Source organism: Ochlerotatus camptorhynchus, unplaced genomic scaffold, assembly GCF_037179485.1.
Source record: "Ochlerotatus camptorhynchus isolate MF236.1 unplaced genomic scaffold, CSIRO-AGI_Acam_v1.1 ptg000477l, whole genome shotgun sequence".
Classification (NCBI taxonomy): domain Eukaryota; kingdom Metazoa; phylum Arthropoda; class Insecta; order Diptera; family Culicidae; genus Ochlerotatus; species Ochlerotatus camptorhynchus.
In genome coordinates this window covers 437,046-460,000 of record NW_027040963.1, presented here as the reverse complement: position 1 = coordinate 460,000, position 22,955 = coordinate 437,046, and the positions used below count along the sequence as shown (strand labels likewise).

The window sequence follows — 22,955 nt, the reverse complement described above, 5'->3', positions numbered from 1 at the left end:
CCAGTTAAATCTGAGATACTGAGTCAGTACAACAATAATCATTCTACTGGATGTTGAAAAGTCCAATAGCCACGGTCCGACCATTATGTATGGAAATCACATTTCCAGCGTTGTTCAAAAGATAAAACTCTGTAAACTGATTTGGTAGTCTTCATCCGCTTGAATTATATATTATTTATTCAAATTATTCATCAGCTTCTTATTCGACATAGAGGCTACAAGCTTTTTTTTCATCGTTTCTTTCCGTCTTCCGGTATTGAAATTAATTCCGTTATAAAACCATCATGCACATAGTGTGCATAGTTGTACGATAAGTTGTTGGGCTGTGTTCTCAACAGCAATTGGTTTTGCCTGTCAATTTAATAAATATGGATATGTGCCTATGAAGGGACAAGCAACCCAACGGATATGTTCCTTCGAAATAAAAATAGCAGGTCGAGTATTTTGCTTTTCATTGCACACATGAATTAGTGGTCTTGCACTATTGGTCGTACACACACGATAGGAATAATGTTATATTTTATTACATACTTCGATGTCACCAATTGAGATAAGTAGTAAATTATAGAGAACATCCGAATGTAGACTTGTCTCAACGGATTTCGATTGCAGAGACTCAGTAGGGAGATAATACTGTCCGTCAGCTTACGATGAACCTTCTTGAAAACAGTTTATTTTTTGTTTTGTTCTGTATGCATGAGTTTCAATACTGCGGATGTTTGAAAAGTGTTTGCTACTTCTTGTTTATATATATCCATGCACAATAATACGAAAAAACGCCAGTACCGAACAAATAAGAGGCTATCCTTACTTTCATAAGGTAACGCGTGTAGAATAAATTAAACTGTACCTACGTCCAAGTAATCATATTCAATGTTGCCATCAATGGCTCGTGTAGCATTTTGGATTTTTATTGCACCGTTTCCAAAGAGACAACAGGAAGAAAGAATAAAAATCAACGGCTATTTATGTCTCCATCGCTAGCTTGTATGGTGAAGAAGAATATTATTATTGCGTTTTTTACATCACTTTAAGTCATGCACGTCAACGATCATGTTAACGGCGAAGACGAAGACTCGCAAGACAGGAACTGAATAAAAAAGAAATCTATCATTGAAATGTTTGTGAAAATTGAACGTTTCTATTTTGCTTCCGATCGCTGCAACGTTCAGAAGCATCGTATCGCTTACTTTACTTTTGTTCTCTCGCTTAATCTCGGTCGTGATCACGGGATATCTTCTCGCTGATAGTTTAATCGCGCCTTCTGTTACGTGTGGTTGCTCGAAGTACAAGATGGCAAGTGATCATAAAGAACCACATTTCTCAGGTGATTGGGTGGCAAAGTTTAATTATAGGAAACCGATGTATATTCGGCGCATCGTTTGTGTTACACGCTCATAATCCATGGGAAAAAGTGCACTGACGCATTGAGTTTATTTTTGGTTACGATTCATATATGTCGTTCGAAAAATGCAACAGTTAATATGTGAAGAAATATATGATAAATAAATAACAAATTGCTGTGAACAAAAGAGATTGAACAAAAAAGTGTTCTCAAACATCGCGCTAAAACTGGATAACTAACACAGAAAACAAAGTGAGAGTGATAAAAATTAACGCAAATATTTATTTAGTGTAACGTACAACGGAATGAATAAAAACAATTTTCAACTTTAAAACATGCAAGATGTTTTACGTTTTCGTCACTTTCTGTATGCATTATTATTTGAGAAATGAATACACTTCTTGAATTTCGAATTTGGTCAAACGATTCATCGGAACTTGATGCATTTTGTTGTAAGAAATGAGCCATCAAAGACATAATTTACCACCTGACAATAATAGGAATAGGGAGTGTCAAAGTTGTCATTTCTCCTAAACGAATGGATGAAATCTGAGTTCTGTGGTGGTTTCTTTGTATGATTCAGTTTTGAATTTCACGAAATGTCCTTGAATTTGAAACGTTGTATACACCTGCAAAAGTTCGTGATGATAAAAACTTGAAGGCATTGTGTTCTTTAAGCTATAAATTGCTTTCAAAGCAAGGATGCATACTATTTAAATGGTTCACTATATAAGCAAATGAGTGCAATCATTGCAGCCACTCCCAGTTCGAATCAAAGATTTCAAATATATGCCTGTGTAAACAGTCGTAAAGATTGTTGAAGGTTTTACAGGTCAGGCAAGAGGTTCTAAGGATGTATGGATGGAAGATTTTAAATTTTAATACATATTACTCCAACTTTGGTTCGTGTAGTCCCAAAAAGGCATGGCAAGTTTTCCAAAATAACGACCGGCGATAGAGGGGCAAAATGTTTTTGGTGATGGAAGATTAATTTGGTTAAATACCAATGGGTTGAATGCTATAACACTGAAGGCTGCAAGGCTGAATGTGAGGTTGTTGGACAAAAGGGCGAAGGACAAAAGGACAAAGGACAAAAAGGTCGAAGGGACAAAATGTCGAAGGATACAAAGTCGAAGGGAAAAAAGCTCGAAGGGAAAAAATGTCGAAGGGACGAAAGTTCGAATCATCAAAAAGATAATAGGACAAAAGGTTGAAAGGACAAAACGTTGAAGGGACAAAAGTTTGAATCATCAAAAAAACTAATCGAACAATAGATCAAAAGGAAAAAAAAAGGTCGAAGGTATAAAAAGAAGGGACAAAAGTTCGAAGGAAAAAATGGTGGAATCATAAAAAAAAAACAGTAGAACAAAAGTAAAAAGGAACAGAAAGCCATTATTTTTCTCTACAACTTTGTCCCAGACGTGAATTCAATCAGAAATGCTGTTTCCGTGTCACAATTTTTTGAAAAATTTCAAAGATGCCATTTTGAAAATTTAAACAATTACGCAAAGTTTCATACAAATCTCATATTGGCATACTACATCAGTATTCCTTACAATCATGAGCTTTTTCTCAATCCTGTATCATGATTTTTTTCTGTTTCTAAGATGTTGAAATATTACCACTAAGATCCTTTCATTATTGCCCTAGAACAGGAGTTTCATGCTTTCGCATTCCAGGAGAACTTTTAGGTAAAGAATTATTGGCGAAGCACTGCATTTCCCAAGTAACAATTTTGTTTTATGAGGGTTCTGTAGACCATGATTTAGACTTGTAGAATGCTATAAAACATCGATAAAACCTGCAATGTTACTTGGGTTACTTAGCCACCATTCTTATTATACAGTGGCTCCATTTTGCAACAGTCAGTGGATTTGATACACCACGCTGGGTCTTGCAGTATTTCCCAAAAGGGGTTTTGCACAAAGTTTCACACGACCTTTGTTTTTTGAAATGAACGACCGCGCCTACACGGTCGATGAAACCGTCTCAAAAGTGAGATGAATTTGACACAATTTGGTCAAAAGGAGATTTGCTCAAAAAGAGAGTACAATTTGCTGAACTTTTCCAGGAAAAACTTCTCGAATATGAAGAAAATCAATGGAAAACTTATTTTTTCCTGGAGTATTCTAATAGACTGAGTGAAACCTCTCTCGATTTTCTTCACATTCGAGAAGTTTTTCCCGGAAAATGTCGGAAAATTCAACTCACTTTTGTGCAACCCCTCTTTCGGAAAAATTTGATCCAATTCAACTCACTTCTGAGTCGGTTTCATCGTCCGTGTAATGAAAGGCTCAATGATATTCCCCATAAGGGTTAAGTAAACCGGGAGCAAAAAGCATGACGCGTCTTTTGGCTAGAGCAGTTACAGCAGTTTTCCAGTTTTCCACCGTCGACAGAACCCGATTAATGAAACACAAAAACGTTCCATACCAACAAGAACTATTTGGTGATATATCGTCACCAACCGGAACTTGTAAAAAGTGGACCCCTTTCACAATATACGTTACAGACAAGTGCACACCCAATATTACCCTCTCCCCTCAACAACTTGTGCAAGTCAAGCTACAATGAGAGTAACTCTCTATTCTACACTGTGCACCTGCATTGGGATTAGTATATAGTAGGAACAGTTAATTAAAATCAATAAATGGAACATTCTATCCTGAGTGGCTGACACTTTAACACTCCGAATACGATGCCTCCGAAAAACGTGTAACGGCAAGTTTGCAATGTCATAACTTAGCCATTTCTTAATGAATTTCAAAAATTGTGATACCTTTAGAATTTCTAGGGTTTGTAGATGGTTTTGATTGCAAAAAGATTGGAAATAGAGTCGTCTACTTTTTTAAAAAGCGAAAAGAGTTGTTACACGTTTTTTGAAAGGTGTGTTTGAAAGGTTTTGCAAGTGGCGCAAGATCTGTAATTTAGATTAATGGGCACAAATTTTCACAATTAGCCAGAAAACAGTCTCAGTTCCTATATATGGATTCTGGAGACAACGGAACGGTCCTCAAAAATCCGGAACATCCGTAAAAGTGGTCAATCCATGAACCTGATCCTAGAGCTCTGCGGTTTTTTTGAAAACATTAGGAACTGTGATATAAAAAATATTTGGGGTCGTGACATAAACATGTACCTGGCTGGCCATGAGACCGTCCTCCGGAAGATCCGGAACATCCGTAAAAGTGGACAATCCATGAAACTGATCCTAGAGCTCCGCGTTTTTTAACATTAGGATCTGTGATATAAGAATGAATTTGGGACATAGACCCAGATGACCATGGGACCGTCCAGCGGAAGATCCGGAACATCCGTAAAAGTAGTAAATCCACGATCCTGATCCTAGAGCTCCACGTCTTTTTTTATAAACATTAGGAACTATGATGATAGAAAGAATTTGGGCTTGTGACATAAACATGAATCTGGATGTCCATAGGACCGTCCTCCGGAAGATCCGGAACATCCGTAAAAGTAATCAATCCATGAAACTGATCCTAGAGCTACGCGTTTTTTTTTAACATTAAGATCTGTGATATAAGAATGAATTTGGGTCATTGACCAAGATGGCCATCGGACCGTCCAGCGGAATATCCAGAACATCCGTAAAAGTAGTAAATCTGCGGTCCTGGTCCTAGAGCTCCGCATTTTTTTATCATTAGGAACTGTGATGATAGAAGCAATTTGGGGTTGTGACATAAACATGAACCTGGGTGTCCATGGGACCGTCCTCCGGAAGATCAACAACATCCGTAAAATGGTCACTCCATAAAATTGAAAGGTGGAAGCATAACTATGACGAGCACCTCAACGGTGATGCAGCAGAAAACGAAGGTGGCACGGCAAAAGATCTTGGAGCACGCGCTGAAAACGACAGGCTACCGGCCCTTGACCTTCAAGAAGTTGAGGAGGAGATCGGTCGGCTAAAGAACAACAAAGCAACTGGTGTAGACCAACAATAAAGTGAGCTATTAAAATACGGTGGTGAAGTACTGGCTAGAGCGCTGCACTGGGTAATTGCCAATATTTAGGAGGAGGAGATATTACCGGATGAGTGGATGGAAGGTGTTGTATGTCCAATCTGCAAAAAGGGCGACAAGTTGGATTGCTGCAACTACCACGCGATCACAATGCTGAGCGCCGCCTACAAGGCACTTTCCCAGATTATATGCCGCCGCCTGTCACCATTTGTAAGAGTTCGTGGGGCAATACCGGCCGGGATTCATGGGTTCATATTCGCGAATCGATCCTAGAGCTCTGCAGTTCTTTTTTAAACACTGTGATATAAGAAACCACTGGATCACTTTTACGGATTTTCCGTATCTTCCTATGGCCATCCAGGTTCATGTTTTTGTCACGACCACAAATATCACAGTTCCTAATGTTTTTGTAAAAAAAACTGCGGAGCTATAGGATCAGTTTTATTGATTGACCTCTTTTACGGATGTTCCACATGCTTTCGAAAAAAAAACGCAGAACTCTAGGATCAGTTTCGAAGATTGACCATTTTAAAAGATGTTCTAGATCTTGCGGAAGACAGTCCCATGACCTTCTAGGTACATGTTTATGTCACGACCGCAACTTAATTTATATATGACAGTTCCAAGTGTTTTTGAAAAAACCGTGGAGCTCTAGGATCAGTTCCACACATTGACCACTTTTCCGGATTTTTCGAAACTTCCGGAGGACGGTCCGATGGCCATCTGAGTCCTTGATTATGTCACGATCCCAAATTCATTCTGATATCATAGTCCCTAACGTTTTCAAGAAAACTACGGAGCTCTAGGATTAGTTTTGTGAATTTTCCACTTTCACGGATGTTCCGGATCTTCCTGAGGACGGTCCCATGGACATCAAGGTTCATGTTTATGTCACAACCCCAAATTCTTTCTATCATCACAGTTCCTAATGTTAAAAAACGTGGAACTCTAGGATCAGGATCGTGGATTTACCACTTTTACGGATGTTCCGGATCTTCTGGAGGACGGTCCGATCACCATCTGATTCCATGACCCAAATTCATTCTACACGGACAGAAAATTGTTTGCATTGAACCAAACAAAACTTTAGTTGTATTTAAACAAACAATTCCGGTTGAAATTATATTGCATTTTGTTGTTTCAATAATACTTATTCATATAAATTCAAAGTAGGATTCTTTTTGTTTTAATAAGCCACTTTTCAATTGCAACTATTGTAAAAATAACTATATTCTATTATTAATCCAACAATAGTTCATTTTAATTTAGCATTTATTTGCTGTGTCCATTCCCCGGGCCATGAATGCAAAAATAACTACCAACCATTCCTTCGTTTTCACCCGGACAAAAGTGTAAACAATAACAAAACTTGTGAATTTCGGGAAATAAGTGCAAAATTTCCGAAAATCTTGAGACTTGAGGTAAGTAAGTATGCTGCAGTTGCTGAATATAATCAATTTTCTGTTTTTTTCCATGATTTTGATTTTAATATAGTAATGAAATTGGGTTGTTAGCGGAATGCTAAATAAAACAGCAAAAAAGGTTATCTTCCATTTAATTCCACTTAATTTATTTTGGTATCCATGACAGATACGTATTTCGACTACAATGTGCAGTCTTCATCAGTGTCATTCCCACTAAAGAACTTTTCAAAATCTAACCCCCTTAAGTACTCATCCCCTAGGTAAAAAAGTCAAGATCATAGGTATAAAAATGAAACTACAATGTGTTGAATCGGAACCTACCTAACTAATACAAACCAAAGATTTAAGTAAGCTAAAGGAGAAAAATCTATACAATTAGAGTGTTCAGGAAAATCCCCAAAGGCTTGGTAGCCATCATAATAAGTAGCCATCATCATAGTGGGAATGACACTGATGAAGACTGCACATTGTAGTCGAAATACGTATCTGTCATGGATACCAAAATTAATTAAGTGGAATTAAATGGAAGATAACCTTTTTTGCTGTTTTATTTAGCATTCCGCTAACAACCCAATTTCATTACTTTATTATGATGGCTACCAAGCCTTTGGGGATTTTCCTTATTAGAGAGTTGTATAGATTTTTCTCCTTTAGCTTACTTAAATCTTTGGTTTTTATTAGTTAGGTAGGTTCCGATTCAACACATTGTAGTTTCATTTTTATACCTATGATCTTGACTTTTTTACCTATGGGATGAGTACTTAAGGGGGTTAGATTTTGAAAAGTTCTTTAGTGGGAATGACACTGATGAAGACTGCACATTGTAGTCAAAATACGTATCTGTCATGGATACCAAAATTAATTAAGTGGAATTAAATGGAACATAACCTTTTTTGCTGTTTTATTTAGCATTCCGCTAACAACCCAATTTCATTACTTTATTAGTTCCTAATGTTTATAAAAAAAAAACACGGAGTTTTAGGATCAGGATCGTGGATTTACTACTTTTACGGATGTACCGGATCTTCCGCTGGACGGTCCGATGGCCATCTGGGTCCATGACCAAAATTCATTCTTATATCACAGATCCTAATGTTAAAAAAACGCGGAGCTCTAGGATCAGTTTCATGGATTGTCCACTTTTACGGATGTTCCGGATCTTCCGGAGGACGGTCCCATGGCCATCCAGGTACATGTTACATGGTTTGAGCACTTTTACGGATGTTCCGGATTTTTTGAGAACCGTTCCGTTGTCTCCAGGATCCATATATAGGAACATTGACTGTATTCTGGCTAATTGTGAACGCTTGTGCCCATTAATCTAAATTACAGATCTTGCGCCACTTGCAAAACCTTACAAACACACCAAAACGTGTAACAACTCTTTTCGCGTTTTAAAAAAGTAGACGACTCTATTTCCAATCTTTTTGCAATCAAAATCATCTACAAACCCTAGGAATTCTGAAGATACAAAATTTTTTGAAATTCATTTAGAAATGGCTAAGTTATGACATTGCAAACTTGCCGTTACACGTTTTTCGGAGGCTTCGTAGTCGGCGTAAAGTTTTTTACCCACCGTATTCGGAGTGTTAATCGCCGTTCCCGGTCATTCACTAGAATCAGCTAAGTGCCAAGAACAAACACTGCATCGTGATCGTGACATCTGTTATTTAAAAAAAAAACACAAAACACTCCCGTGAAAAAGCTAGCTCATTTCATCACACCAAACGAACAGTTACAGGGCTCATTTGATAATTGATATACCTTCCAATAATCTGTCTCTTTACTATAGTTTCAATAACGCAAATCAAATTTTTGATAAGACTAAATTTAAAACACTTCAATGGTGGGTCAAGAACACATGATATAATTTAAATAAATCTAAAAAAATCCAATGTTGTAGCTCAGAGGGAACCAATCACTTTAGGGCAAAATCCAAAAAGGCGTTTTCTCAGAATTTTGAAATAAGCAGTTTAGTATAGGTAGGTTGAAATCGGTGTCATCAACCTCAGGTGCTATACACACACTAAAAAATTCTCTTGGAATATTTCTTAGAATTGACTTCATAAACTATTCAGAACTACCTTGGGAATCTATTCAGAATTCTCTTAAATTTTACATCAGAATATGAATATGATAGTGAAATACTTCAAGAAATGTGCTTATTATAACTTTTACTATTTTGCTACTGCTGCTTGACTATAAAAGGGATTAAGTAAAGGAAGTTGGGCATTGTGTTGCAAATTGTGAAAAAATGAATTCTCGTCAGAATACGTTTAAAATTTTTTCGCAATCAGAGTGCCTTTCACTCATTTTGGCAAAAAAAAGTTTTATGAATTTATGGAATAATAAGATATTATGATGATATTTTGTATGTGATCACGAAGAGTGAAGAGCGAAGAGTGGGTGAGATAACTGACTTACTGACTGACTGATCGCTTATTGCGACCCTCAAAACTCATCAAAATCCTTTGGAATTATTCATCAAACTGAATCGCCCAATTAAATTAAAAACAAAAATCCTCGAACTGAATTTAATTAATTATCCACAAAATTCCTTTGGAATTGTTACAACAATTCTAAAGAAATCTCTTCGAAGTACCGTTATTTGGAGGCACTTTGATCACTGGAGTGATCATTATGAGTGGAGGTTTTGAATGCCGCGTATGTAATTTTCGAGAGAAATGTTAATAGTATTTTATCGTGAAACTCCAATGATTGGTTCAACGAGTTTCTCATAACAAAAAAAGTAGGTTTTAGTGCATACATTTCAATTTTTTAACTGAAGTTCAACAGCATTCAAGGTTGTAACGATTGATGTTATTAACTTGAAAGTGGTAGTTTTCATCAAACTAAGTGTGAATCAATCTGAATTATTTTAAAAATATACGGTACCATATTTTCAATATTGAGAAATCAATGGTTTTGTGTGACATTTATGCCACGGATACACTTGTATGACAAATTATGATCATGTGACTTATTTGTATAATGCTCCTCCCCTGGTTCTATCCTTCGAAAATGTATAACTCAAACCTCGGGTAAGCCGCGAGTTTCGACCCAACTCCTATTAGACATAGAAATAAGAGAATTTTGCTACAAATGAACAATGAACTAACGGCTCCGTAAAGCTAACGCGATTGAGCCTTTCAAATAAATGAACTAGATATAATTGATTATACAAATAATGCTCATGCTCATAGTCTGCCAAACAAGTACATCCGCGGCATTACAGTGATTTCTAATGAAATCTTTTTGAAATTTCGGCTGTAAATATACTTCGCACAAGGATTTAATGAGGCTTGGTAGCTTAGTGGTTACTGTTTCTGCTTACTAAATCGTAGGTCGGGAGTTCAATCTCAAGTCCGTCCCTTTCCTCGTATTTGTCACTATGCCTAATTATCTATCCCCTATATCTATTATTAAAAATCAGGATACATCAGGATTTTTCTATAAAAAAACAGTATAAATGAGTTTTTTTGCCATTTCATGAGGATGATAAATAAGTATATATGGCATCCCTAGCGTTAAACTCAATAATCAGTTCAAGCGAGTTAACATTCGAAGCAATTTTAGATATCAACGACGTATTCAGAGCAAACTTAAGTTGCACCCGAAGTCTTTCTTGAATTATGTAAATGAGCAGCGCAGAAAGTCCAGCCTACCATCGCCAATGGTGTTGAATGGTGAACGCTTGCATCCCTCATTTTATTTTATGTTTGTGGCCAGAACAAACTGAGTTTACGATTAAATTTACCTCAAATATATTTGTTTCCACGGTAATTTTTTCTGCGTAATGTATCACATGATAGTTTTGACGTAAGACTACGTCTATAACTTCTATACTGGGGAAAAATCTCAAACACGGACGTAACGATAGAGTGCAAATCGAACACACGACACATTGCGCATGCTCACATGAGCGAGCTCACAGCTTGGTTGACCGCTCACCATTTCACCAATGAATCGAAGGGAGGAGAAAAGCAGCGATATAATAAAAACGCTTGCCAAATCGTTTTCTTCGTCATTTACTTTCGAGTAACGGACAGATAAGCGTCGGACACGACGTATGAGTAGAATCCCGCATAAACAATAACCATAAGAAGCGCCTAACCACCAATTAGGGATATCATCTCAAATGTATGTGATATGGTCGTACTATCTATGATATCGTTAGTGTATGGTACCCGTTTATTAGGGATAGCACGCATTGCACCAATACAAAGACGACGAAGAATACGCCCACATCGACCGGAGGAAAGGCTTCCTGCAATAGGTGCATGACTGGGCCGCCGTCATTTGGTCGGCATCGACTTGCACTGGTGTGAAAGAGTCGAGTAGCGTTAGTTGTTCTTTCACAACAATCCAATTCAATGCTGGTCGAAGCACGTCTTGGTCTGGTGTGAATGCTGCCATATACTTGCAACTAGGGACGCTCTGATGTAAAATACTCCAAAAGGGAGGAGCCTAATTATCTATTCTGCAAGTATGAAACAGACTGTAATTCAGTGAACGCGATCATACATTCTGTGCTTGACCGTCAAGCAGTTCAGTTCGGTGTAGCTTGCTCTCTCTAGTTGTTCGAAAAGTTCGTGGCGATAGTGTTCGCACTTTCTCTTTCGCGGTTTTTTATGTGCGTGCCCCGAAATGGGGAAGTATCGCTCGAGAAGCCCGGTGATGGACAAGAACCCCGGTGAAGGAAGATCGGGTGTACCTGCATCCAACAGGTTTGCTGTTCTCTCCATGGATGGGAATATCCAGCTAGCTGTGACGGAAAAACGCAGCAAGAAGAGGAAGAAATATAGGGGCCAGTCCGATGGCACGATTGGTCGTGACGATGCCTCTGCAACGAACGGAGATTTCGATGACGCTGCCGAAAAAGAAAATGCTGCCGACATGAGCGCGGCAAGAGTGAAGCTACCTCCGCTGGCGGTGAAAAATGCCCATCTTAACGAGCTCATCGCGGATCTGGCGTCACCGTGCCTCAAAAGCCGAAATCAAGTTGGGCATAGTCGGTACCAAAGTTGTGCTCCGTACGCAACTGGAGTATTACTTGGTCATCGCCCACCTGAGGACTTCCAAGGTAGAATTCTCACCCACGACATTCCCGGTAAGAAACCTTTCAAGGTTGTCATCAGGGGCCTACCAAACATTGACCAGAAGTTTATCGAACATGAAATCAGGACCGGTACAAGCCGGCCTGAAGCGCCGTCTACGACAAGGAAGGACGAAAATGTGAAGGCGTATCCGGATTGCCTTTTCCTGGTACACTTCCAGAAGAGAACAGTGACGCTTAACGCGCTGAAAGCCATCCGCTCCATAAATTCCATCATCGTCCGCTAGGAGCCATCGCGATGTGACTCAGTGCCAACGGTGTCTGAACTTTGGACATGGCACCCAACACTGCAACATTAAGCCACGCTGTGGCAATTGTGCTCAAAACCACGCCACCTCCGAATGTGCTGCGGATGAAGCTGTGGCATCCGAATGTGGCAACTGTGGTGGTGCTCACCAAGGATCCGATAAGCAGTGCCCTAAACGGGAGGATTTCATGCGCATCCGAAAACAGGCGTCCACCAACAATCAACCATGACGAAGAAAGGATAAAGCCCCATCTTTCAGGGAGGAGGACTTTCCGCCTCTTTACGGAGGAGTGAATTTGCGGGTGCAATCTGCTCCTCCTCAAGAAACGTCTCGATCTTCTACTGGACAAAGCTCTCCATCCCCCTGGATTTTGGAGACAACCAACAATGCAAACCGATCTGTTTTCAGCGGATGAACTGATGGAAATTTTCGTCAACATAACCGGTGCTCTACGTAAGTGCTGCAATAAGCCCGAACAGATCAAAGTGCTCGGCAAGGTCATCATCCAGTATTGTGTCTAAACCGCTAAACATCGCTACCTGGTACGCTTGCTCTGTAAGAGCTAAACAGATTGAGCTTGCTGACTTCCTCCGCAGGCACAGCATCGACGTGGGTCTTCTAACCGAGACCCACCTAAAGTCCGATGACAGCTTCTGGTTGCCTGACCAGATCGGCTTGATCGCTCCAGGGGGGGGGGGGGGGGTGTAAAGGGAATCAAGTTCTGTACTCTGCCCCACATCCGCACCTACACATCGAGGCCGTTAGTGTGGAGGTGGAATCACCACCACGCCAGTGTACCGCAAGAAACGGACTAGGAATCCAATTCAAGAATGCCTGACCGCCGTCACTCGTACTAGCTCCCGATTCATCTTTGGGGGTGAACTGAATTCCCGCCATGAAGTTTGGCGGAACTACCAGCGGAACCGGAACGGATGTCTATTGTTCGACCACGCACAACATAGACTGTACACTGTGCAGTTTCCGGAAGATCCAATTTTTATCTCTCCAGCGGGAAATCCCTCCACCCTGGACTTTTTCCTGTCGAACATCGGACTATCCAAGCCAGAGCCGCACAACAATCTCAGCTCCGACCACCAATCGGTGGTGATTGAAGTCGGTGTCAACGTGGTTCCTGCTAGAAGCGGCCTACGTAAAGACTACCACCATGTCAACTGGGTGCAGTACGGACGAATGGTGGACAGCAACATCGATGAAAATCCACCACTCGACACCGTAGATGATATCTATTGACCGGGCGTTGGAAGGACTACAACAGGCCATATCCATGGCTGACGAGGCATACGTTCGACAAGCTCCTGTGAGGGGTAAGTTTGTTGCCATTGATTTCCACCCCCAATTACTGATTTGGTTGAGAAATGTTCGTAGACGCCAGTTTCAGAGGACTGGAGATTTGGGCAAAAAACGTGAAATGGCCGATCTGAACAGGCAGATTGCTTCCAGAATGGACTCACTCCGAAATGAAAGTTTTGAGCGTGTTGTCCAGAATCCATCCTGGAAGGTAGCCAAGGTCCTGAAAACTCATCCCAAACCCATTCCAACTTTCAGAGTCAAAAATGATGACGATCGGCTTTTAATCACCCCACAGGAGAAAGTTCTCGATGATCAGGTTGCGCAATGCGTTCAAAACCTAGAAGCCTACCCTTGTGTCGTGCCTCCGGTGGATATGATTACGGTACAACACATTAGCTCAGCGCTGAAATGCACCAAGAACATGAAGGCTCCCGGGTTTGACGGCACATTCAACTTGACTCAGCATGAAAGTTCAGTCTTTTCTAATCGCTATCTTCAACAGATGCTTGGAACTGCACTACTTTCTAAGTTTGACAATGTTTGGCATGACGGACTTGTGTACAAGCTTTGTAACTTCATCTTTCCATTACATCTGGTTAAAATCACCCGTAACTAGCTCTAGCAAAGGTTGTTTAAGGTATCGTTGAATGGTTGTCTTTCATACACGTTTTCCATCCCAGCAGGAGTACCGCATGGCAGTCTGCTGGGCCCCTTACTTTATAGCATTTACACTTCCGACATTCCTCCCTTCGGAGACGTTTGAGTGTTTTTCCTGTTCGCGGATGATACCGCAATAGCTGTCAAAGGAAGGATGCCTCGCGAAATAACGAACAAACTTCAACGATGCCTTAACGCCTTTGCTGATTATGCCACCACGTGGCAAATCAAAATCAATGCCTCCAAAACTCAAGCGTTCATGTTCCTCCATCGGCAATCGCCCAAACTGAAACCGGCTCCGTCTTGTACTGTAATCATGGATGGCACTAGGGTTGATTGGTCTGCCGAAGTAACCTATATCGGGATGTTGCTCGATGAAAAGCTCGTCTTCCGTTCGCATGTACAGAAAACTATAGTCAAGTGTTTTGCCTTGGTTATGTATCTGTATCCGTTGATATGCCGCAGATCCCGCCTCTCAACGGTGAACAATCTGGCTGTCTATAAACAAATCACAGCACCTGCGATCACTCACAGGAACAAAATCCAGGTCGCTCAGTATAGAGTGCTCACGATGGTACTTGATCGTCCTTTCGACACTAGAATAACAAATTTACACGAAAAGGCAAGCATTCCCAAAATATATTCTTGAATAAACGAAATTAAGACTAAATTTGCACTAAACCGTTATATATCAGAACATGCTTTGATAAGAAATTTGTATATAGTAGAGTAGGTGTATATAGTAGTTGTAGGTTAGTTGTAGTTGAAAATAGTAGTTATAAGTAGTTTCCCTTTTTTCAATTTAAAAAATACCAATCCCACCAAGGTGGTCATTCTCTAAAACAGGCCTGATAGAAGTAGGAACCCTAACTAATAAAAATTTAAATTTCAAAAGAACTAAAGTTGAAAAGTTGAATCTGTGTCACTTGATAAGTAATACATGTAAACCACCCAAATACAAGAAATAAAGATCATTTAAAGTAAAAAATAGTCGCAAAGCGCAAATACGTGTACCAACCATTGTATCGAACGGATCATCGTGAACATGATCAGTTGCAATTCCATTAGCTCTGGGGACAGTCGTCACAACTAATTTGAAAGACGCAGAAATATTTTTGAACCATGGGTATTTTCCAGGCCAGTGACAAGGCCTACACCATCAGCAGCGTTTGACAGTAGGCAGCATGTCCCAGGCTCAAATCATTTATTTTGCTGTGCTGAGCCTGCACTCACGGTATAGCATGTTGCCTACCTGCATAAACGCGAACCATAACATGACCTTACCGAAAATGGTTAAAAAAAAATTTATAATTCCTGCTAAACTTTAACTGAAATGGTTAAGGAACTTTAAATGAATGTTTGTGTGATAAAGTTTTAACCTTATGTAGGAGAAATGTCTATAATGTTGGCCTATGGATCTAATACCCTGGACAGACTATGGCTTATATCATGTAATATAGACGGTCTTGCAATGAGCACTCATACATAGGATTTCCAGTGAAAACTAGATGTATGAGTGCTCATTGCAAGCTAGCCTATATTACATGATATAAGCCATAGTCTGTCCGGGGTATAAGATTGCACAGCTAAAAAAAAGTAGAGTAAATTTCCGTTGCTATGATGCACATAAATGGAGCGTCATAAATCATACAAATTTACATTATAAATCGTGTAAATTTATGAGACATGTCATGCAATATTCCATATATTGTATGCAACTTTCCACCTTTGTTTGCAACATTTCTTGCAAGCTGCTAGTTTACGTGAAAAGGAAGTTTTACAGTGAACCTTTTGACGTAGGACTACGTCTTTAATTTATATAATGGGGGTCACATTAAAAAAAAATCAAAATTCTGACATGTAACGAAAAATCCCAAACACGGACGCAACGATAGAGCGCAAATCGAATAAACGACACATTGCGTAAGCTCACAAAAGCGAGCTCAATGCTCGGTTGATCGCTCACCATTTCACCAATGGAATGAATGGAGGAGAAAAGCAGCGATAATAGAAATGCTTGCCAAAGCGTTTTCTTCGTCATTTGCTTTCGAGCAACGGACGGATAAGTGACGGACACGACGTATGAATGAAACAGCACGCATCGCAGCAATACGAAGACGACTCAGTGTTGTCAAATTATTTTCAATTTCAATCTGTATTTTCACCGTGAAACATCTTTTTAATCTGTTTCTGGCTGACAAAAATCTGTAAAATAATCTGTATAAATTCTATAGTATGATCTTATTGCGGATCGTCGTAAATATACTTTGAGTTCATTTGAAGTTCAGAAATAGTGTGTTCATAATTTAGAATCTTGGAGAATGACTTAAGTTTGCTTTCTTAAGAATTTATCTATTTAACAGACCTCGAAATCCTGAATCATGATTTTTTAATGATTTGTATCTTTTCAGGGCCACTAATTTAAAAACGGAAAAAGTTAAGAACTAAATGGTCAACATATTTGTTCCGTCCACTAGCGGTCCTACGTCAAGCTTCCATTCGTGCCCCTAGGCACAGATCCTTCTACTTTTTTCTTTATCGCTCAGGGTCATAACCCAATCGCCGGAATCGGATTCTTTCTGATCGTAGATTTCAAGTAACTTTTTGTGAAATGCCTTCATGTTCATCGCTAGTTCCTTCCATTGCTCGTATGTAAGATTGCCGTAGCGTTGTATTGTTTGATGGATACTGTCCCACCAAGTAAAACTAGGTCTGAAGCGATGCAAATGTAGTACTCTCAGACGAGCTGCACAGCGTAGTTGATGAGATGAGGGTCGTCTCCTTACATGCCCCTCAACCCCCATCGCATCTGGTACATGCGTAACTTCTTGGTGATCCGCCGTTTCTGCAGCAAGTATAGCCCCAAGTATCGCAGAGGTTCTGTCGTCTTGTACGTTGCCACGTTGATGACGATTTCCAAAAGAACCTCACCGTTTGGATCTCGTATAAGTGCCTTACAATTTTTCTAATTTAGGTAGAGTCCGACGTAGGATAGGTATTCTTGCAGCATTGAATAAATTTTCTCAACTTCCTTCTTCGATTCCGCAATGATTATTAGGTCGTCCGCAAACGCTAAAACCATGGGAAACGTAAAACGCTCCGACTGATTCAGTTTCAGATTCTCTATTTCATCCTCAACTGACTCGAGTACAGATTCCATCAGCAAGTTGAAGATGAATGGTGATAGGGGACAACCTTGCTTGATGCCCCTGCTGCGGTAGAAAGGTTGTGACAGCTGCACTCCCCGCAACACTTGCTGCTGTTCATCTCTAAGACATTCCATAAGACAAAACCATAATTTATTAAACCAGATTTATGAAGAGGTCCGAAACACCCTTGCCTTGAAAGGGAGAAGAAAAGGAGAGGAAACCAGAGGTTGAATCAGATTTAGCATACGTCATTCGCATCAGTAAAACAAACCTCTTAAAATTGTTGGTAGTGCATCAAGAGAAACTTGATCGAACGCCTTTTCAATGTCAAGGGACATCAATAGAAGAGGTCTTCCACCATTCCATCGTTCCTGCAGAATTCTCTGCAACACATGTAAGTGATCAGTTGTCGACCGAAGAAATGCAGCTTGGTGAAGTCCTATTGACTCAATTGATCATTGAAGTTTTTGTAGAATCCAAGACGCATACACCTTGTATGCTGTGCAGCTTATGCTAATACGCCTATACTCGTCCACCGATTTAGCGTTCCTAACCTTTGGTATTGGAACTACCAGAACTCTCTTCCACTCCTCGGGCAACTTGTTTTCGTTCCAAACTCTGACTAGAACGCTGTGTAGTTCTTGAATCGTTCACTCATCGTAGTATTTAAAAAAATCGGAATAGAGACCATCTATTCCAGGGGACTTTCCGTTCTTCATGCTGTTGATGATCTGCTACACCTCACTCAAGGTAAGAGGGTTAGGAACGGCACGTGTAGAATCTTCAGGCAGATGTCCAGGAATCATTGAGGGACATGAAATATTAGGTATCCACTCATCCAAATGAATTTGAACCCTATTCGACCGAGGTTTGCTCTTCTTATTGAACCTCTTAAGATACCTGAAAATGCGATTGATCCTTTCTCTGGCTGAGTACTGATTAAAGTCTCGAAAGAACTTTTCGATCTCTTTATCTTCAAAGTTTCTCAATGCTTTTCTATACTCTTCATTTGCCTCAGCGAGCTTATAAGTCAATTTTGGATTAAAAGATCGATTTGCCCAGAACAAGAGTTTCTTAATCTTGGCGAAACCCAATAGGCATTGCCAATACATCAGTACCGCATGGTCGCACCATAGAGGTAACTCTAAGACCAGAAGGTCCCGAAGAAACGTGCTCAACTTTTTGGCTCAACTCTGGTACTATCTTCGGTCCCAAGCTAATCGATGCACCCCTCGAAACATAGGGAAATCCACGAACCCCTCATGTTATCTGTCAAACTTTCATAGCGAATCAAAACAAACATAGTGGAGTACTAGAATTATGACTAGAATGGGGTACGCTTATAGATGTACTTGGGACCAATAGGCTGGTCACCCGAGTAGCAAACTTTCATCACAATAAGTCATAGCAACTTGTTTATGACTGAAATAAGTCGTATATAAGTTTCTACAATTGATTTGTGATAAGCGTGCTACTAGCATAGAGGTAACTCTAAGACCACTGGGTCCCGAAGAAAATCATTATTATTTTTGGCTCACTCAGTACCAGAACAACGGTCCCAAGCAGTCCCAAGCTATTTCACTCACCCCTGCATGTTCTGCATGAATCCACACACCCCTGATGTTATCTGTCAAACTTTCATAGCGAATCAAAACAAACATAGTGTAGTAATAGAATTTCAACTAGAATAGGGTACGTTAATCGTTTGCTTGGGACCAATAGGCTACTAAAGTGGTGAGCCAATTTAAAATCGTTAGTTTCGTATTGATTGTTGCTACTAGGGCAAGTAGTGATCTAATTTAAATCGTTAGTTTCCACGGGTTGGTTGTACTCCTTTAATCTAGTACCTCAAAAGTACAATTTGTGGTACTAGATTAAAGCAGTACAACGGTAGTACAACAGTATACTTTGTATGTCTTCATCTATATGATTCCTAATCTTCTATTCGTTGTTCCCTAGTTTGAAGTGGTTAAGACTAGGGTTCTGATGCATGGTCATTATCGGTGTCATTCCTTAATTTTGTTGCTAAGGAATCTAATTTTGACTGAAAAAGGGGCGCGCCTTTGGAGGGTGTTTCAACACTCCGAAGGGTATAAATAGCGGGACCTTTCAATTAGAGTCGGATCCTTGCGATAAATGCAAGAATGACAACTGTAAACAAATCGAATAGGGGAAATGCAGGTAATGTCGGCCTAAGTGTCCCTAATTTGGGCCCATACATAAATTCAGCAATCGACTAAATTTTCAATAGCAACCAAAAATATGCATTAGTAACGTCCCAATAACGCGTTCATCTAGATAAAATTAATAAATAGCAGATTTTTAGCGATGGGCCCAATCTTAGATCCATAGGCCAACATTAGAGACATTTCCCCTACTTCATCATTTCTCAATAATGATGGAGTAATACGACATGCACTAAACTAAAGACACGGGATATATTACATTAGATCAAATTACTGGTCGCAGTGGTGTTAGGTCACGAACAGAGGGAAAAAATACTGATGGGGGAGAACAGTACATAATGCACCCCTGGGGTAAAATGACCCCGCGTGGTTTTTCGTTTACTCTTTCCAATAATGCAATATATAATAGGGGTTAATTTTTTCCGTTATTGTGCAACCGCTGAACTAATAGTTCAACTAGCTGTGAAATTTACTGTTATTGATGTAAGGGTCCGGGTTACCTTTCCACACATTAACAAATATATAAAACCTGATTATATGATCTTCTCCACTGTAATCATATTAATAATTCATAATTATCCTGATTATCATAGAAAAATACCAAATAGAGTTTAAGCAAAGAACAAGCTAATTAAAGACATTGGAGATGTGTTTCCAAAATCATACTCACACTGTAGAAAGATTTACCTCTGCTAGTTTGTTTCGTTCTAGCATAAATTCACTGCCTACATTTCTTATGACAGCTTTGTCTATGATTAATTTTTGCTCTTCGTACGATAATACTGAGAATATACCACTTACTAGGTGGATTAATGTTGCTATTTTATGTTGGTTTTCCTTGTTTGGGTAAACAAAGACGATAAGAACGAGCGTTTCATGTGGTGCTGCTATATGATCTGTTGCAATTTGAAAATGTTAAACTGCAGCAGACATTTAGTTCAGCTCTATCTACCACACCAAACATATGCATTTTGTACCAACAGTGCTGCAAAGGCATGGATTATCCATAACATTTTTGCGCTTAAGCTATTTTTCATAGAGGTGGTGATAATAAAATGTTTTTTTTTCTTTTCCTTTTAATCAGGTGAAAATTCAATGCATGCCATAGATGATATCCTGTTCGTCACAATCCGACACAATGAACAAGCTGTGATGTGGGTGAATCATTTGAAGACGTGCTTTGACAAAATAACAAAACAACGAGGCCGGTTACCTTTCAAGTGAGTATCGCAGGATGAAGCATTATGTTTTACGTGCATAGGTTTGTCAAAAACATAATTTGATATCCTTTATTTTCAGTTTCTTACACGTAAAAATTGACGAAGATCAAGTAACACAACAATTATCTCATCGATGCCAGTCAACGAAGTTGCAGATTGTAATTGTTTGCCCAGCATTTCTCTCGCTGTCGTCTCAGTTTTTACACTCCAATTTGGGACTGCTACTGAAACCGGAGCGAGTCTTAGGCATGCTTTTGGACGTAACAGAAGCACGTGTGTGGGAAATTCACAAGGGCACATTCCCATCGTATAACAAATGGCGTACGTGTGCCGTGGGCGATCACGAACAATCATTCGTTAGTGAACTACTCGGTATCGCTACGGACATTCTTGGACGCGCACTGCGTCAGCAACCGCTCTGTTCAGAAGCGACCATTGTACTTTCATCGCCAAAACCGTCGACGGCAGCTCATTCTGCTGGTCATCAAGAGGCATTTACTTTGTTTCCAAGAAAGGTGAAAGTTGGTCAGAGTAAAATTATTGCTATTCTCGTTGAGCCGCTGGTAAAGGACGATTGGATTAAGATCAAAATTGAAAAGGCTAATGAGATAATCGAAATAACCAACATCAAGAGAAGGAATCCATATACCATACAGTTCAATATACCCGGTAAGTGCAGAGTTGAATCATGTTAACGGGTTTTAGGGGTGTATTTGTATATGTAGTTGACCTGAGAGATGATAGAGATCTTCAGGAATAGCTTTGAAATACAACAAAAAAAAAAAATCCATTTCTGACATAGCGTTATCGTTCGGCTGGCTGATCGCTTGTAAATTTGTCATTTTGAGATATCTTTGATTCCTTATACCCCGTTCACATTACAGCGTATATCACGTGATATACGATGCCTTGCAATGAGCACTCATACATCTAGTTTTCACTGGAAATCCTATGTATGAGTGCTCATTGCAAGACAGCCTATATTACGTGATATAGACTGTAATGTGAACGGGGTATTACACACAACACAATATACGAGAGCAAAAATGGGAAAGGCTCAAAACGGTCTCATGTACTACTATTGATGAGCTCAAAGAGCACTAAGAAACATCTACCTATATTTGACTTTTTTGTGGTCCCTTGGCCCCCAAATTATGTAAGGGTTTAGGGGCTCTCAAAATTTCTTACAGTTTATCATAATGCAGGAGAGAGGGTTAACATTTTCTTACATAAGATTCAATAGTTAGAAGAAAATAATTTGATCTTAACCATTTTTATGTTAACAATCCTTAACAGACATTAAATGAGCATATGATAAACTAAATTATGATCCCAACTAAATTTTTTAAGATTTTCTGATAATTTTAAAATTTTGCTTAGATTTTAGGGGGAAGGGGGGTTAACTGAAATTTTTACAGTGTCCCCTTGGGGGATTCTATAAACATTCAAATCCCCTTACATAATTTCTGGATGACCCCTTGAGCTAAAATCTATAACGAACTTATATCCTAAAAAAGGGCACACGTTACGTTTTCTTGCTACCACCTTATTTATGAATTTTGATTATTTACTGCTAACCAAAGCTTGTGGTAATATTGTTGTGCAAGGACCAATTGCAGTAAATACCAGTGATGAAAAATTTCGACAGAACACGACGATATTCAAAATTCTACTTTGGTCACTCGTTTGAGCTAATATTCATTATCAAGGCAAACCATGCCAATTGTCAGTGACAATGCTGTCAGTGACAAACATGAGTAGATTTTTTTTTATTAGCTAAATTTGTAACGAAATTAAAAGACTTGAGCAAAACAATTACATGGAGCCGTTAAAGTGAAAAAGCATCTTCATCCTGAACTGCTTGGATAATAGTGATGTGATACAGAATGCACGATATCACACTTTTTGTTACCAGGTCAATCTTTGTTATTAACGAAAAATTGAATGAGATTTTGACGAAGATTTTTTTTTATCTAGTTCGTTTATTTGGAAGGCTCAATCGTGTTAGCTTTACGGAGCCGATAATTCATTGTTCACTGTGTGTAACAAAATTCACTTAATTCTATGTCTAGTAGGAGTTGGGCCGATTACTCGCGGCTTACTCGATGTTAGAGGGGTGAAGCGCCCATACTCCGTTGCGCATCCATGTTTCACTCCCGTGTTGAAGTGCCCAATGTAGAACAACAACTCGCGTGGTCTTTCTTTCTCCATAAAATGAAAGACAGTGCAATTCCATTTCTACTGTATGGAAAAAGCTCTTTGATGAATCCAGTTATCCTGAGGTTGGAACTGTGCTCGTCCGCACCTAGCAAACCTCGG

The 22,955-nt window shown here is 39.5% G+C and overlaps 1 protein-coding gene across 1 annotated transcript in view; it reads left to right on the top strand.

Annotated features, from left to right (window-relative positions):
- The first annotated feature begins 1,155 nt into the window (after positions 1-1,155).
- The window catches only part of stumps (DBB domain-containing protein stumps), a 46,919-nt gene continuing 25,119 nt past the window's right edge, over positions 1,156-22,955 (top strand). Inside the window, exons 1-3 of the mRNA XM_065235386.1 lie at positions 1,156-1,327; positions 20,501-20,636; positions 20,716-21,305. Coding sequence (XP_065091458.1) covers positions 1,294-1,327; positions 20,501-20,636; positions 20,716-21,305 — 760 coding nt within the window. The 5' untranslated portion in view covers positions 1,156-1,293. The remainder of the gene's footprint in view (positions 1,328-20,500; positions 20,637-20,715; positions 21,306-22,955) is intronic.